Source organism: Lethenteron reissneri, chromosome 52, assembly GCF_015708825.2.
Source record: "Lethenteron reissneri isolate LAM-NWPU_2019-01 chromosome 52, ASM1570882v1, whole genome shotgun sequence".
NCBI classification, from domain to species: domain Eukaryota; kingdom Metazoa; phylum Chordata; class Hyperoartia; order Petromyzontiformes; family Petromyzontidae; genus Lethenteron; species Lethenteron reissneri.
The window spans coordinates 1,568,551-1,582,368 of NC_083830.1; the positions used below are offsets into that span (position 1 = coordinate 1,568,551).

The 13,818-nt window shown below is 55.5% G+C and overlaps 1 protein-coding gene across 3 annotated transcripts in view; it reads left to right on the plus strand.

Annotated features, from left to right (window-relative positions):
* Window positions 1-13,818, plus strand: part of LOC133356004 (protein NDRG3-like) — a 52,450-nt gene that overhangs the window by 23,596 nt on the left and 15,036 nt on the right. Inside the window, exons 2-4 of one of the 3 annotated variants that reach the window (XM_061573482.1) lie at window positions 9,753-9,925; window positions 10,394-10,438; window positions 10,765-10,870. In XM_061573482.1, coding sequence (XP_061429466.1) covers window positions 9,830-9,925; window positions 10,394-10,438; window positions 10,765-10,870 — 247 coding nt within the window. In that variant the 5' untranslated portion in view covers window positions 9,753-9,829. The remainder of the gene's footprint in view (window positions 1-9,752; window positions 9,926-10,393; window positions 10,439-10,764; window positions 10,871-13,818) is intronic. The other 2 variants (XM_061573483.1, XM_061573484.1) reach the window with 2 other exon arrangements.

Below are 13,818 nucleotides of genomic sequence, written 5' to 3' on the forward strand. Positions count from 1 at the left end.
CAGGTCCTGAGGTAGACTCTGCCTGAATTGAGTGGCTAAAGTGGTGTTGCGTAAGCATCGGTGCTGTCGCCTCTTGGCCACCTCGCAGCCCATACCTACAACACCTGGTATTACCCAGGCAATCCAAGTAGCAACCATCCGTGGACCAATCGGACTCGGCCCTGAGTGACTTCCGAGATCCGATAAGATTGGGTGCTTTACTGCAACGGTGCGAGCGCACGCGTGTAGCCGCGGTCGAAGTGCGCATGACGGCGGCGTGGGTGCCGTCCATGCGAGCGCACACGAATGTGGAGTGGAAGAATTTTGCGACCGTTTAGCCATGCTGATGTGGACGGGGGGGGTGGGTGTAGGTACGCGAGGTTCTCGCGATTGGGTGGTGGTTGGGTTTCTTTCTTACGTTGTGGTAGCGTAGGGGCCAATCTCCCTCCGTTTCCCCCTCTTCCTTGCTCTGTGTGCACGTGCGTGTGTGCACGCGCGCGTGTGCGTGTTCCCTCTCAGCTGCCACAACACCACACTCGGCCAGTTCGCTCTTGTTTTGGTCTCTCTTGGGCAAACCCCGAGGAGCTCGTCTTGAACATTTCACGCCACTTCACGGCTGCTTTTGCCAGCGCTACAAGTCTTGAGTTTTGTTTACCAGCGATTTACAGTTTGCAGGCGTGTGGGCCCTGTTTACAGCGTGAATACAATTAAATCTTGACTTAAAGCTTTCGTGACTGCAGGAATTCATATTCTTTTTGGGTCTTTCGGTAAAGCCACGTAGATAGAAAAAATAATAAAATATATGACGATGTTCCGATCGCAACACAAGCCATCGTCTTTTTCTCCGTTGCAGGGCCATGTTTTTAGGAAACATGGCAAAGATCACATAAACGTGAGGATATAACCCGGTCACCAATGGACCCCATCGCATAAGAAAAATCTCAATGATCGCATCCCATTTTGTTCTGCATTTGAATTTGGCTAAATTTCAGCTCTGAGAATAAAAAAATATACCGCTTAGACTCGTGCGAAGGACCTCTCTGTCGGGTAGGAAAGTGCTGCCCTCCACTGTGTGTGGAGGTCACTGGATGAAGGGATCTCGGAGGTAGCTCTACGATCTCCGCTTCCGTGGGCCGTTCTCCAACGGGAGGAAGAAGCTCAAGCTGCTCTGCGACGGATCTGACTGGGTTCTTCGGCTCGTGGCGAGATGTTAACTACCTCTCCTGTTACACAGGAGGGTCACGCGTTCGATCCCGACAATGACGCCTTTATATTTACAGTTTGCATGTCTCTCTCTCCCCGTGGTTGCATGGATTTTTCTCCAGGTCCTTCGGTTTTTCCCTCCGCATTTAGAATCAACATCGTGCGTTCGGAGTATTTGGCTGCAACAAATTTCCACATATCCACTTCGTTGAGCTATCATTTGCGGCCAGGTAGCTGATGAAAAGTAACTATATAGATCGGTGAGCCTTACCTGGTAAAATAAAAAGTTTATTTTAGTTTATTTTAACAAGCTTTTTATTTTAAAGCTACCATTATTTTCTTCCGGTTGTAAAAGGAAGGCTGGCGGGTGGGGGAAGGGGCGTGGGGGTGAAAGAGACTGGGCTCACGGAGCCGCGGGTTTGGGAGAGCCCAGCCATGCCCCAGCTCTGGGTCGAGTTCCTAATCGTCGTGGGAACGCAGCCATTCGTGTTCAGTGGCCTATTCCACATTTCACGGAAGCCAGTTTTCTACAACCCGCACGCCCACTCCAGTCTGTGCAGGCGCGGCCACTGAGCGCTTTCACTTCAAAGTGAGCCGAGCTCTGCAGCGCTAAAGCCTTTTATTTTTAAGTCTTTGCGACCACCGCAGTGGCTTAGCCGCGTGGTTTGGCACCGGCCCTGGTGCAAGGAATGAAATGGTGCCCCCCCACACCCCACGTTGTATTCCTGCGCCTTGGCATCTCCTTAGCCACGATCCTCGAGTGCAGTTGCACCGCCTGCACCCTCAATAGCTACGCCACTGAGCCACCCACTAGGGGACATCCATTTAGTACGTACGCATGGAGGGGGGGAGGTTAACCCAAATGCGAACGCTTGCGTATGGGGGGGGGGGCACTGACAATGTACGCATAGGAAGGGGGGGGGGGGGGTGAAGCCTCAATAATAATGTGTCTACATTGGCCTTCAAATGAGTTAGATAGTCCGGCGGTGGACTGTTTGCTTCAACACGTTCATATTATTAATCCTTGATCGTTTTTGCGTGGATTAAATATCGGCCTTTGTTTAGGATTGGGGGGGGGGTGCGTCAGGCGAACGTACGCAGGTGGGGGTGGGGGGGGTGTAAAAGGTCCGCGTGCATACAGGGAGGGGTGGAGAGGTCAAGTTTTGACAGATTTTTGCGTACGTATTAAATGGATTACCCCATAGCGCAGCTGCTGCATAAACATCAGTACAGTGATCTGCTTTGGAAAATAAATAACGGGGGCTTTGTTCATTGTGGTTGTGTTTGGCACTCGCATTGTGTACTTGCGACGTTCCAGAGAGCCTGAGCTATGGACAGAGGCAGCGGGGGCATTGCTGAGCCCGGCAAGCTCCCAGGGAGACCCTTGTGCAGGATGCGGGGAGCTAATTTCCACACATTGTTAGCATTGCTCCCAGGTTGTGGTCGCCGTTTGTTTGGTGGGCGCGAGCGCTAATTGTTACCGCCCGAATGGGATTACGCACAGCGGCAGCGATCGTCGCACCGGACTGGCAGGCCAGATGCCTGGGTCACCTTGTAATGCGCAGGGAGAGCTGCCGCTGGGGGGGGGGGGGGGGATGCCCTTTCAGATGTTTGAGGCTTGATGTTAAAGTGCTCTGAGAAGCCCCCCGGCAAAGGAGGTCGGCTCCATGAAACTCAAATCGTTATCGTTTTGTATCTGGAAGGTTATTTGCCTGCTTGCTGAATTCACTAATTACATCGCAAACAGTGCAATCATTATCGTCGTCCAAGATCAATCAACTGCCGGTTGAAGTCCTTCCAAAGCATTCGCTGCCTCTCGCCGCGTTGTGCCGCAGCGTCCCATCGACGAAGCTCCTGCGCTCTGGAGCCGATTTCACGGCTCCGCGGTTCGGAATCCTCCCTGGGCGAGCGTTTGGTCCGTTGACTGCCGCTCCGTCGTTAGGTCTCGTCCCTTCTAGGCGTGCCGCGTCCCGCCCGGAGCGCGCTCGCTCTTCCCCAGGTCGGTGTCGTGCACCTCTCCTGTGTACGTTCTCCGATCCGTGTATTGCTCACTGCCCCGTCACGTAATGTTCGGTAATCCCAAGCACGCACGCCTTGGACATCTCTCCAAGCTTCTGCTTCCATCTACGTAATATCCGTTGGTAACCCACCCACGCCACACTCCCTCTTAACAAAATGCTATGCAGTGGTAGGGTTAGCATCTTGGCCAATGGCTCTAATTGGCATCCAGTGAATGAAGGTGAGAGATTACATTCTCTTACCCTTGCACACCACGGCGAAAGTAGTCCCTTCCTCTCTTGCGACGCCTGTCGCCAGCGCTGCGAGTGCTGGCCTCGACGTGAGAGTGCGCGCTGTCGTGATCACCTGTGCCGCTGTCGTGATCACCTGTGCCGCTGTCGTCGTTGGCACGTTGCTTTTTTTATTTGGGTGTCCTCTGGGTCGACTCGGACTAAAATGGATGCCAGGCTGTGGTTGACGCACAAAGGCGATTGGTTGGACCTGCTTAATTGCTGGTTTCTTACGGTCGCGTGACGTGCCAGCCTGATTAATGATAATAATTTTGATAGTAATTATAATTCAGAGCCCTTGTCAAGCCCACTGCTGGATGAAGGCCTCCCCACGTGGTATCGCTGGTCGGTGTAGGTTGGTAAACCGGAGAAACCCGAGACCGCTCGCCGTGCCGCTGATATTTACCACAACCAGCAATTGAATTTCGCTCGGTCGGTTCGTAGCCGCGATGCTGCCCGCCACACCACTGCTCCACTCCACAAGCTTTAATAGGTGCTCGCAAACAGATATTGTTTTGAAAGCTTAGCGGGGAGTCATTTGTCATTTGATAAAATGAAATAAATATATCAAGACTGAGTTATTTGTGATAATGATGCTGCTGCTTTGGCAGTGGTGTACAAGCCGGGAGAACAAAAAAAACTCCACACATTTAGGTACAGTGGCCTTAAAATAAAATTACATGTAACACGTGACGTTTTGGGCAATGTCAGAAGAGAAGGGCTTGTATATGATTGTTTTTTAGGCAGCGTATCTTGGGTGTCTCTGGCACATGGCCGGTGCACTGCTCAGCTGCAGGGTGTCGAATTGTGAAGTGCCTTTTGGTTTGTGGTATGGCGACGATGAGCTGCACCGTTAACCTGCGTACAGTAATTGGGAAATTGAAACAAATTGGCACATCCAAATTTCGCTCAGCATGCTTCACGCGTGTCCGTACACACCTCCTGTGGCACATACCGTGTTGGACAGGATATTAAAAGCCCCCGCACACGGTAGCACAGCGCTCTCTTTTTGTGGCACCCATTTCTCTCCCGACCCAGGGGATTGGGAGTGTAGTTCACGGTTACAGTAACCGTCTGCTTGTAGCGATAGACGAGTCGCGAGGAGGGCACTGACCACCGGTCGACGAGTGGATCGGCGAATGCTGAATCGTCGATCGTCGTCATCTTAACCGTTGCGGTGAGGAGGGAAACTGGGTGCTGCACCCCAGACATGACGGCACCATGATTGCAACTTGAGTCGAGTGTGCGCTCCATAGAGTAACAGTAATAATAGTTCGGAGTTCAAAGAAGCCTTTGGACTGGAATGTGTGAGAAGGCAGCTCGATGAATTCTGCATCGACAGCCCGCTACGCGCGTCGCTTGACAAACGTGTGTGTTTTTTTGTATTCCTCTTTGTATGCCACCGACGGCAACAGTCACTTAACTTTCAAGTTTTAGGTCAATGTTGGCAGCAACGTTCATCCTATTATCCGAGATTATCCGTGGATCTAGGGGCTTGCGAAGGAGCAAAGCCCCTCCCGGGGTTAAGCCGAAAGCTCCGCGCTCGGCAGCACAAACATCGTTAGGCGTGCGCGGTGCGCTCCTGCCGGCGATCTTCGCTGTCGTCGCCTCTGCTGCCTTCGTTGCCAGGGGTGGCCGCTGCTCTTCGGTGACGGTCGTCGCCGTCCGCTGCCACCCCCGCCACTTGTCGCCGCCCCTGCTGCCGTCGATGTTTGAGATGGGCGCGGCGATGGCGGATGGCTGTGTGGTGGTGGTGGATAACTACAATGAGAAGTGTTGTTGCCATTGACTCTGCCAAATGTTTTGTTTTCCAGGCTTTTTGTGACATCGTTACAATTTACGTCAGTCATGAATGTTCTTCTTGGACGGCGCTCTAGATTCGATATTTTGGAGCTTCCGTTCCGTGCCTCTTCTCTGTCCATCTCCGCGGTCCTCGTATCTCGCTCCACCGCATCCCCCCATCTCAACCCCTCGGTCTCCCTTTGCTGCTGCTGCCCTGCACCGCGGGTGTCTCCACCAGTGCCGTGTGGGGGCCTGTAGCATATGTTATAAAGGGGCCCTAATATATATAAAAACATAACTATTAAAACGCACACATTTTTACTTGCGTAGTAGAGTAATTGTATATTTTCATTTGCTATACAGCCAGATAATACGACAAATCGCTAACCTTAAACACCCAGTTCATAAAAGTTGAAGGCGGTATAGTACTATAGTAATGGAGCAAGTGCAGAATCACTGAACCGGAATTGATAGCTTGAAAGCATTTAGTGCGGGGCCCTTGAAAGTGCGGGGCCCATAGCTACTACACGTGCAGCTACTACACGTGCAGCTACTACACGTGTAGCTACTACACATGTAGCTACTACTATGTAGCTACTACGTATGTAGCTAGTCTTGCTATTAGGAGAATCCGTCACTGGTCTCCACAGCCCTTCAACTCAAAATCGGTCGAGTTGATGTCATAACTAAATGAATGCGCAGGTGCAACGGGGTGGGGCCATTTTTGGAAGGGGCGGAGCGATGGGAGGGGGAAGGTGGCTCTGCACGGCCAATGGGATGCGTGCGTAGGATAGTCTGCCGGTCACAGCGTTGACTTGAGCAGTCTTCGCCATACAGATCCCGGCAGGGGCTCGTTCCAAATGCGAGCGTCGTCGGCCTTCTCCGCCGTCGGCCTTCGTCCACCCGTGTGCAAGCGATGAGCTGCCGACTGTTGACCTAGGTGTGAAACACGCGAGTGGCAGCGCCGCTTGGTGGACCTGGCGCCGTGTCGCACGCTCGTGCCGGTGGGCGGTGGAGGCAGCTGGTGGCAAGCGGGCCAACGGTGATTGAGTGTTGGCAAAGTCTGTCCAGGGTCGGGTGAGTGGTGGTGTCTGCGAATGGGCGATGGTTGGAATGTGATCGTATTTATTTTGCATACCGAGTCCGCCATGGGGACAACCTTAGAAGGTCTGCTCTGTTGGCGACGAATGACATTGCTATAATATTTAACGACCCTTTGTAAATAATCCACTGCTGGACGAAGTCCTCATCCCCTTGTCGCGTCGGTCACAGCCCTGTGTGTCTCTCCATTGCTGGATGAGGGCCTTCCCCCCCACACCTTGTGGCTCGTGGTGGGGGGGTTTGGGGTTCGTGTGACCATATCTCACGTTAGTCTGTGTGGGTTGGTCAAGTCGTTGCAGCGTAGTACAGTACAAACTGTGTGTTTGGCTCCGCCGCTCCTCTGCTGACAATGCAGCCCCGCAGCATCCATGACCAAATCGCCCAGAATGCACCTGGCCTAGTCAGGTCTCACAAGCTCAGCAGGGGTTGTCATGGAAGAGGGACCGTCGTGCAACATTCATAATGATTTCAGTCGGATATAATGACAATGGTATGCATTGGAATGCCTGACCAGTGGCATTATTTGAATAAAGTAATGAGGTAGAAGCGAAATCTGCAACCTGTAACTTTTTCTCTCTGGCTGCTGTCACCATAGCTCGTCGCCCCTCTCTCTTAGCGACGTCATCGATTCATCGTTGTGACATTCGCTTGACAATCGCCGTGACCGCCACAGCCTGCCAGCGCCTGCCAGCGCCTGCCAGAGCCTGCCAGAGCCTGCCACAGGGACGCATGCACACGTTTGGCTTTGCGAACTAAAAATGGCAGAAATGTCCCTGCGATGGGGTCTGCGGTGGGTGGGTTCTCTGCCGTGCGCTCGGCGTTAGACCTCCGCAAAAGTTGTTGCTCTGCAGCAACGGCAGCCGCACGAACAAGACCTCGGCGGTCACTGTTGATCGTGGAGGGGCCCGTTGCAAATATTCGGGTTCAGTAACGAGAAGGTCGCGAGTTCACATCCCAGCTGGGGTATTGGCGTAGCCCATCATCATCCACTCGGGGGTCTCTACAAGAGTACCGCTTTAGTGGCAAGTCCGCGGTGGTTGTCGTGTAGGATGGGCAGGCCCGAGGCATGGGAATGTGGAGTTTCCCTCCGCTGGGGCGGTCGGACTGCCAACAGTTGCTTTGGCTCCTGGTGTGGCTTCACCATTGGGGCGGCCGGCACGGCAGAATGCACGTCGGCGTTGTTTACGAGGTCTCTTCCTGAAATTATAAAAAAAAGCTTTTTATTTTTAAATCGGCGAACAGTGATTCTCAGATATCGGTGCACTTAATTGTTTTCTGTAAACAAAACAGCCCCCGCTACTCGGCGTCACTCGCTGTGAGAAGCCCTTTGAGAGGCTTCGTTCCGTTAGAATTCCCCGAGCGCTCTTGGCGATGCCTGAATTGGAGCCGATTTTTGTGAAGACGAAAAAAACAACTTTGATGGAAGGGGGGGGGGGGGACAAAAAATACTGCGGCAATTTTTTTTTTTTACCTCTAAAGAAACAATAATAGACGGGCAGGCGGGCGTGGATCTTGGCAGGCAGCGCACGGTCGTTGCTTCGCCACCGCCGTGCCACTCCGGGAGAGGGGACGTGTGTGGCAAAATAAGGCCTCTTGTTTTGTCCGCCAGAAACGTTTGCGGTGCGGCGCACGGTTCCCGAGCGACTCGCTGGCACGAGCGGGGGGGGGGTTGGGGGGGCGGGGGGGCGCTAAAGCCGCTTGCTCGGAAGCTGCTAGAAGTTATCTGGCGCGGCTGTTCTCGCCGTCTCTTGTGCCTTGAGGTGGCGGCGGCGGCGGTGGGGATGGTGATGGTGTTCTTTTCCCGATGGTGCCACTGTCGAGCCGAGCCTCGTTATGTAAATCCATCTCTGACACCAATTACGGGAAGTTAAGAATAGCCCGCGGTGCGACAGCAGTCGTCAACCTCCAACCGTCGCCCACATAATTACGCCACTGCATGCGAGTCCATGGGTCTGTGTGCTGCGAGTCCATGGGTCTGTGTGCTGCGAGTCCATGGGTCTGTGTGCTGCGAGTCCATGGGTCTGTGTGCTGCGAGTCCATGGGTCTGTGTGCTGCGAGTCCATATCTCAAACCCTGCACCACGGAGTAATGTCACTGCTCGCTTTGATCATTCGTCGGCAGCGTTTCAGATATTCACCGGGCAGCTCCGGGGGTGGGGGAAGGGGATGAGGGGGGGGAGAGGTCCTTCAATCCCTCTGCTGAATGTTCGCGCTCCACGCCAGCTCATCATGTGCTCCACTACGGTTTGCGCGTGCTTTCCACGCTCCCACTGGGGGCTGCATCCGCGTGTGCCACGGGTGCTACGGGTTATTCGGTTTGGCTTGGCGCTGTTGGTTTCCAGGCAGGGTCTAATCTGGAATGGGGAGAGGCCCGGGGAGGAGGGACGGGGGGGGGGGGGGGCTCGACGAGGCATGTGGTGGGGACATTGCGGTTCGTCGCATTCATTCTCTGCAATTCGTTCTCCACAATTCTCAACGGTTCATTCTGTGAGCAATTCTCTCCCGTTGTCATGGTGTTTGTGTGTCTGCTGCTCTCGTGTTTTCGATGTCACAATTGTGTCCAGACGATAACGATACCTAAATCCTCCCAACGCACAGAGTTAAAACGCCACGCCCGGGGATTCATTCCAGCCGGGCGAGTCCGGGTTGGGGCGACCCTTGGGGAAAAAAAGAATAATAACAATTCTGGATCTTGGCACACCACATTTAGTATCCAGCTACGGCCGTGACTGCTGCTTAGTCACGTGCCTCCTCCTGTCTACCAACTTTAAAATGCTCAGGAATTGTCCAATATCACCTTGGCATATATATATATATATAGGACTGCAGAGCTTGGGCAATTGTTGGTAGCACCGTGTCACCGCGTGGCTGTGTTCCCGCTCGTCTGTGCTTCCTCCTGATGCCTCCGAGTTGCTCGCTCTCCTTGTGAGCCGTGTTACAAGTTGAAATCGTCGTCGTTATGATTGGTATCATTGCTACGAGTGACCCAGACACTGGTCGGTGAGACTCGGCGCTCCGGTAAAACGGTGATGGATGTAGCTCGCTCCTAGAATACCGCGCTCTAAGTTTAGAGCTCCCTCTCCCCTTCTCACCTGCTTGATTAGCGCACTGTAGCGCGCCGGCCTAATAGATCCCACGGGACCGCTGCGGACACGTGTACACGCGGAGTGGTGACATGCGTGGTTACCGTTCGTGTTTTGTCACACACTGCTCCCTCCCTCGGGGTGACTGTTACAGAAACCTCGCTCTGCGGTTGTTAGTTCGTGAGTTCAAATCCAGGTCTGCATATTCGGTCATCGTAATTATCGCTCGTCTATCTCGAGGCGGCCGAGCCTGCGCTCCGCCCTCGCCCCCGTGGTGTCTCTAACGGCGCGTCGCCCCGGCTCCTCGTTCCTGGCAGGAGCAGCTTCACGAGATCCGCGAGCAGAGCCAGCGCCACCCTCGGCAGCTGCCCTCTCACCCGAGCTGGCAGAAGCGATGGCGTCCGAGCTTCAGGACATCCAGTTGACCGAGGCGAAACCACTGCTGGTGGAGAACGTCCCCACGCCCGTGCCCGTCATCCCCGAGGCCGCGGTGAGTGGCTGCGCCCGTGCACTGCCGGGCGTGGTGCCGACCATCCCCGCCTCCTCGTGTACCTTGCCGGCCTTCGTAGGTGCTACTCGCTTACGGCACTTGCCCCAATGGTCTCCTAAAGGCTATAACGGGGGGGGGGGGAGGGGGGGGGGGCGCGGGGGGTGTCTGTTGGATAAATTTGTCCTCCAGAAATCCTGGAGGCAGGGCTGGGGCCGAACGCTCGCACCGTGGGGAGAGGCGCCGGGCGGCTGAGACGGTGGCCTGCCGCCAGCGAGCCTTCGACACACGACGTGGCCCCACGGCGTCATCGTTTGTTCCCGTACGCTAAGCCAGAGCCGAGCCGCGACTTCGCAGTGTGGCCTTGAATGTGAGCAGCGGTGGCACTGCTGGTGGATGACTCGGCACTCTTCTTGCCTTGACCTTTGCCCTCTCTGTCGACCCCCCCCCCCCACCCCGATCCGCCTGCAGGAGGGTGAAGTCTCTGCACAAGCCTTCGTCGACGTCGAGAGCAAGGTACGCACGCAACGCCACCGGGAGCAGCCCGTTTAATCACTGGGCTGCCGCCTGCACCCGGACCCAGGAGTTGAGCAGTGCCGGCAGCTCGGCACTCCCACCAACCGCTGCCACCCGCGACTTGACGGGGGGGGGGGGGGGAAGATGGGCGGGGGGTGGGGGGGGGAGGATGGGCGGGGGGTGGGGGGGAGAAGATGGGCGGGGGGTGGGGGGGGAAGGCCTTCATCCAGCAGCGGAGTGATTGTGGACACGTCTGGGCGGAGTCCCCACCCCGCGTGGTTGTGTCTTTAGTCGTTTGTTTTTGCGTCGATGTGGCGCGCGTGCAGGAGCACGACATCCAGACGGGGTACGGCCTGCTGCACGTGACCGTGCGCGGCTCCGGCAAGGGCAACCGCCCCGCAATCCTCACCTACCACGACATCGGCCTGAACCGTGAGTGGCCGCACACCCCCACCGTGGATCGAGCGCATCGTGCGGCCGTCGTGGTGACCGCGAACCCCCTGGGGCTACGAGAGCAGAATATTTATTTATTTATCCTGGAGAAATCCGATGAGCTAGGAATCTATTTTTCACAGATTCAGCAGCAGAAGGTCAGAAAGTGAGAAGAACAAACGGTACAAAACAACGATAGGGGGTGCAACGTGTGGGACAGGTAAGCAAGCCACTGAAAATAAATAAAATATGTAAAGTGCATAAGTTAAAGTTGCATAATCGCACCAATTCCCAAACTTGGTCAAGGCAGCAAACCAACAACAAAAAGAGTCCCAGATCGCCCCAAGACAACACACCGTCCCTCAATAAAAGTACACGTTTAAAATTTAACTCGTAGAGAGTGAGGATGAAAGTTACTACTGGTACATGTGTAGGTGTAGTGGGTTCTATTCAGGCGCACACCAACACTTGGAGGCAACACGTGAGTTCACTAACACAACCAACACTGCTCAACGTTCCAAGGTTAACTATGTACATTCCGGATAACTATGTACATTACGGGTTAACTACGTAACGTGGTGGCCACCGTTCCTAACCACTTGAACGGAATCACGATACGCTCGAACCAGAACAGCCGACACGCCGCCGGGTCGTCGTGTGCGGGGACCGAAGAGCGAGGATCGAAGAAGGCGGCGGCCTCATTCCCGGGTCGAACAGCCCCGCCCCCTCTCTCTCCTGTGGCGTGACCCCTTCTCGATCCTTCGCGGAGGCTCTGGCTCCACATCACGTGGCCCGCTTCACCCCCTCCTGGTCACGTGCTCTCGCGGGTTCACCCAGACTGTCGTGTCCTGAGCCGACCTCCGTGACATCCGGAAGCTGCCCTCTAGTGAGCCCCTAGGTATAGTACACCCACTGGCGCCATAGAACGGCTCATTTACGTCGTTACACGTGAAAGAGATGGCCAGGAGGAGATGGGTAGCAGCATGGCAGGGAAGTTGATCACTTGTCTTTTGGTGGTGGGGCTTGCGGTGTCTTTCCCCTTATGAGCAGGTTTTTTTCCAGGCACTCGCTGTTTCCGTGCCACATGCAGCACTTAAGTGACTGGCCAAACATAATTGCCAACACAAACTAGGATCTTCATCCTCGTCAACGTGAACATCATCAACAACGGTCATGGAGCGCGCCGCCGTTTTCTCTGCGTTCATGCCACAGTGCACCGGTCTCTGCGTAAACACCGCCACCGCTGTCACCATCATCGTGATAGCGCTTAATGTCGTGACCACCGCCATCTTCTCTACCGTCGTATATATTGCCGTCGTCGGCACCGTCAGGTGATTGTGTGGCCACGTGGTGAGCAGCAGCACAGGCCTGGCTGACTGTTCAGCCAGGCCTCGTCCACAAACTGATGTCAGGGGAGAATTCCTAATCCGTGCTGTCATCCCTGAGTGGACGCTCCTCTTGCAGTGGATTGCGTTGTCGAAAACTTTAAAATAATATTTTTTTTGTAATTTTTGTCATTCAAATACTTTTGACATTTTGAAGCGAGTGGAGCGACTTGAAGCGAGATGTGTTGTCCGTGTTTACGGCATGCTATAAAACTAATCCAGCGTCGGGCCACGTGATTGGCCGATGTTGGTGGCACCCGTATCCCGTATCCGTCGGGGGGGGGACATTGGCTCCAAACAACTTTACGCCCCCAACCGACTTGTATACACACAGACACACAGCCCCGCGTGTCTCTCCTGCGCAATCCCCACACTTGAGAGTAAAAACACATGGGGACAGTGAGAGATCGAGCGAGCGCGTTGGCAGAGGAGGCTTCGCTCGTACAGTGTAAACAAACCGACCAAAAACAACTGGAGACGGCCGCCCCGGTTTAACATCTGCAAGAGTTTTAGTGGCGCGCACACACAGACACACAGCGGCCCGCAGCGCACACACACACACACAGACACACAGCGGCCCGCAGCGCACACACACACACAGCGGCCCGCGGCGCACACACACACAGCTGCCCGCCGTGGTTTATTTTTTATTTTTACGCGGCGGATAGCGGGGACATCCCGATTGCAAAAACACAGTGGTGGGCGCGGGAGGGTGAGGGAGGTTGATGGGGGAGGGTGTGGGGGGTGATGGGGGAGGGGTGGCGGGGAGGGTGAGAGGTGGGGGGGTGAGGGGGGAGGGTGAGGGGTCTGCACCTGGGAAGGAGGGAGGGGGGCGTTCCCGCACCACTCGAGCTGCTCCGGTTTTGACTTCCGTGGCTTGTGCCACAAATTGCAGCATGGCCCCCCCCCCCGAGTGCCCCCCCCCCCCCACCCCGAGTGGCCCCCCACCCCGAGTGGCCCCACCGCTCAATCTGGAGCTCGCTAAATGCGCAGCGCTCTCAGGAATCTGCGCCCCGAATGCCGGCCGCATTGCGGGAATTCCTGTCGCCCCCCTCCCGGCCGGGACGTCCGATCGTCACCCCGGGGTAATTCCCTGTCCCTCCGATTGTCGCAGGGAAGGAGTGTCCCGTGGGTTTGGCCCGCTTAATTCCATTCGCGTAACAGCAACACAATGCATTGTGCGCAGCTGCTTAAATGCTGGCGAAATTCGCCCCGATCCGTAATCGCAGCTGGGTAAAGCTCCACGTGTCCGCTCATGCTGGCCTGGGGAGTGTGGCGAGGGAGCGAGAGGGGGGGGGGGGAGCGCATGCTCCGTGAGCAGTGGCCACCGTGCTCGCTGGGAGAGCCGGAGCGCTTGCTCAGCTCAGCCGACTCGTCGCGGTGGCTTGACGTGGTTCACTCGGCGGCCGCCCCTCCCGGCCAGACCCGGTGTGGCGCCGCGGATGATGGCGTCACAAAGCCCCGCCCACCACCTCCCGTCCAGCGGCACACGTGGGTTTAGGATCGTCTTCGGCTAATTTCGGCGGTCTGCTCGCATCCGCTTCCCCGTCTGGGATTTTTTTT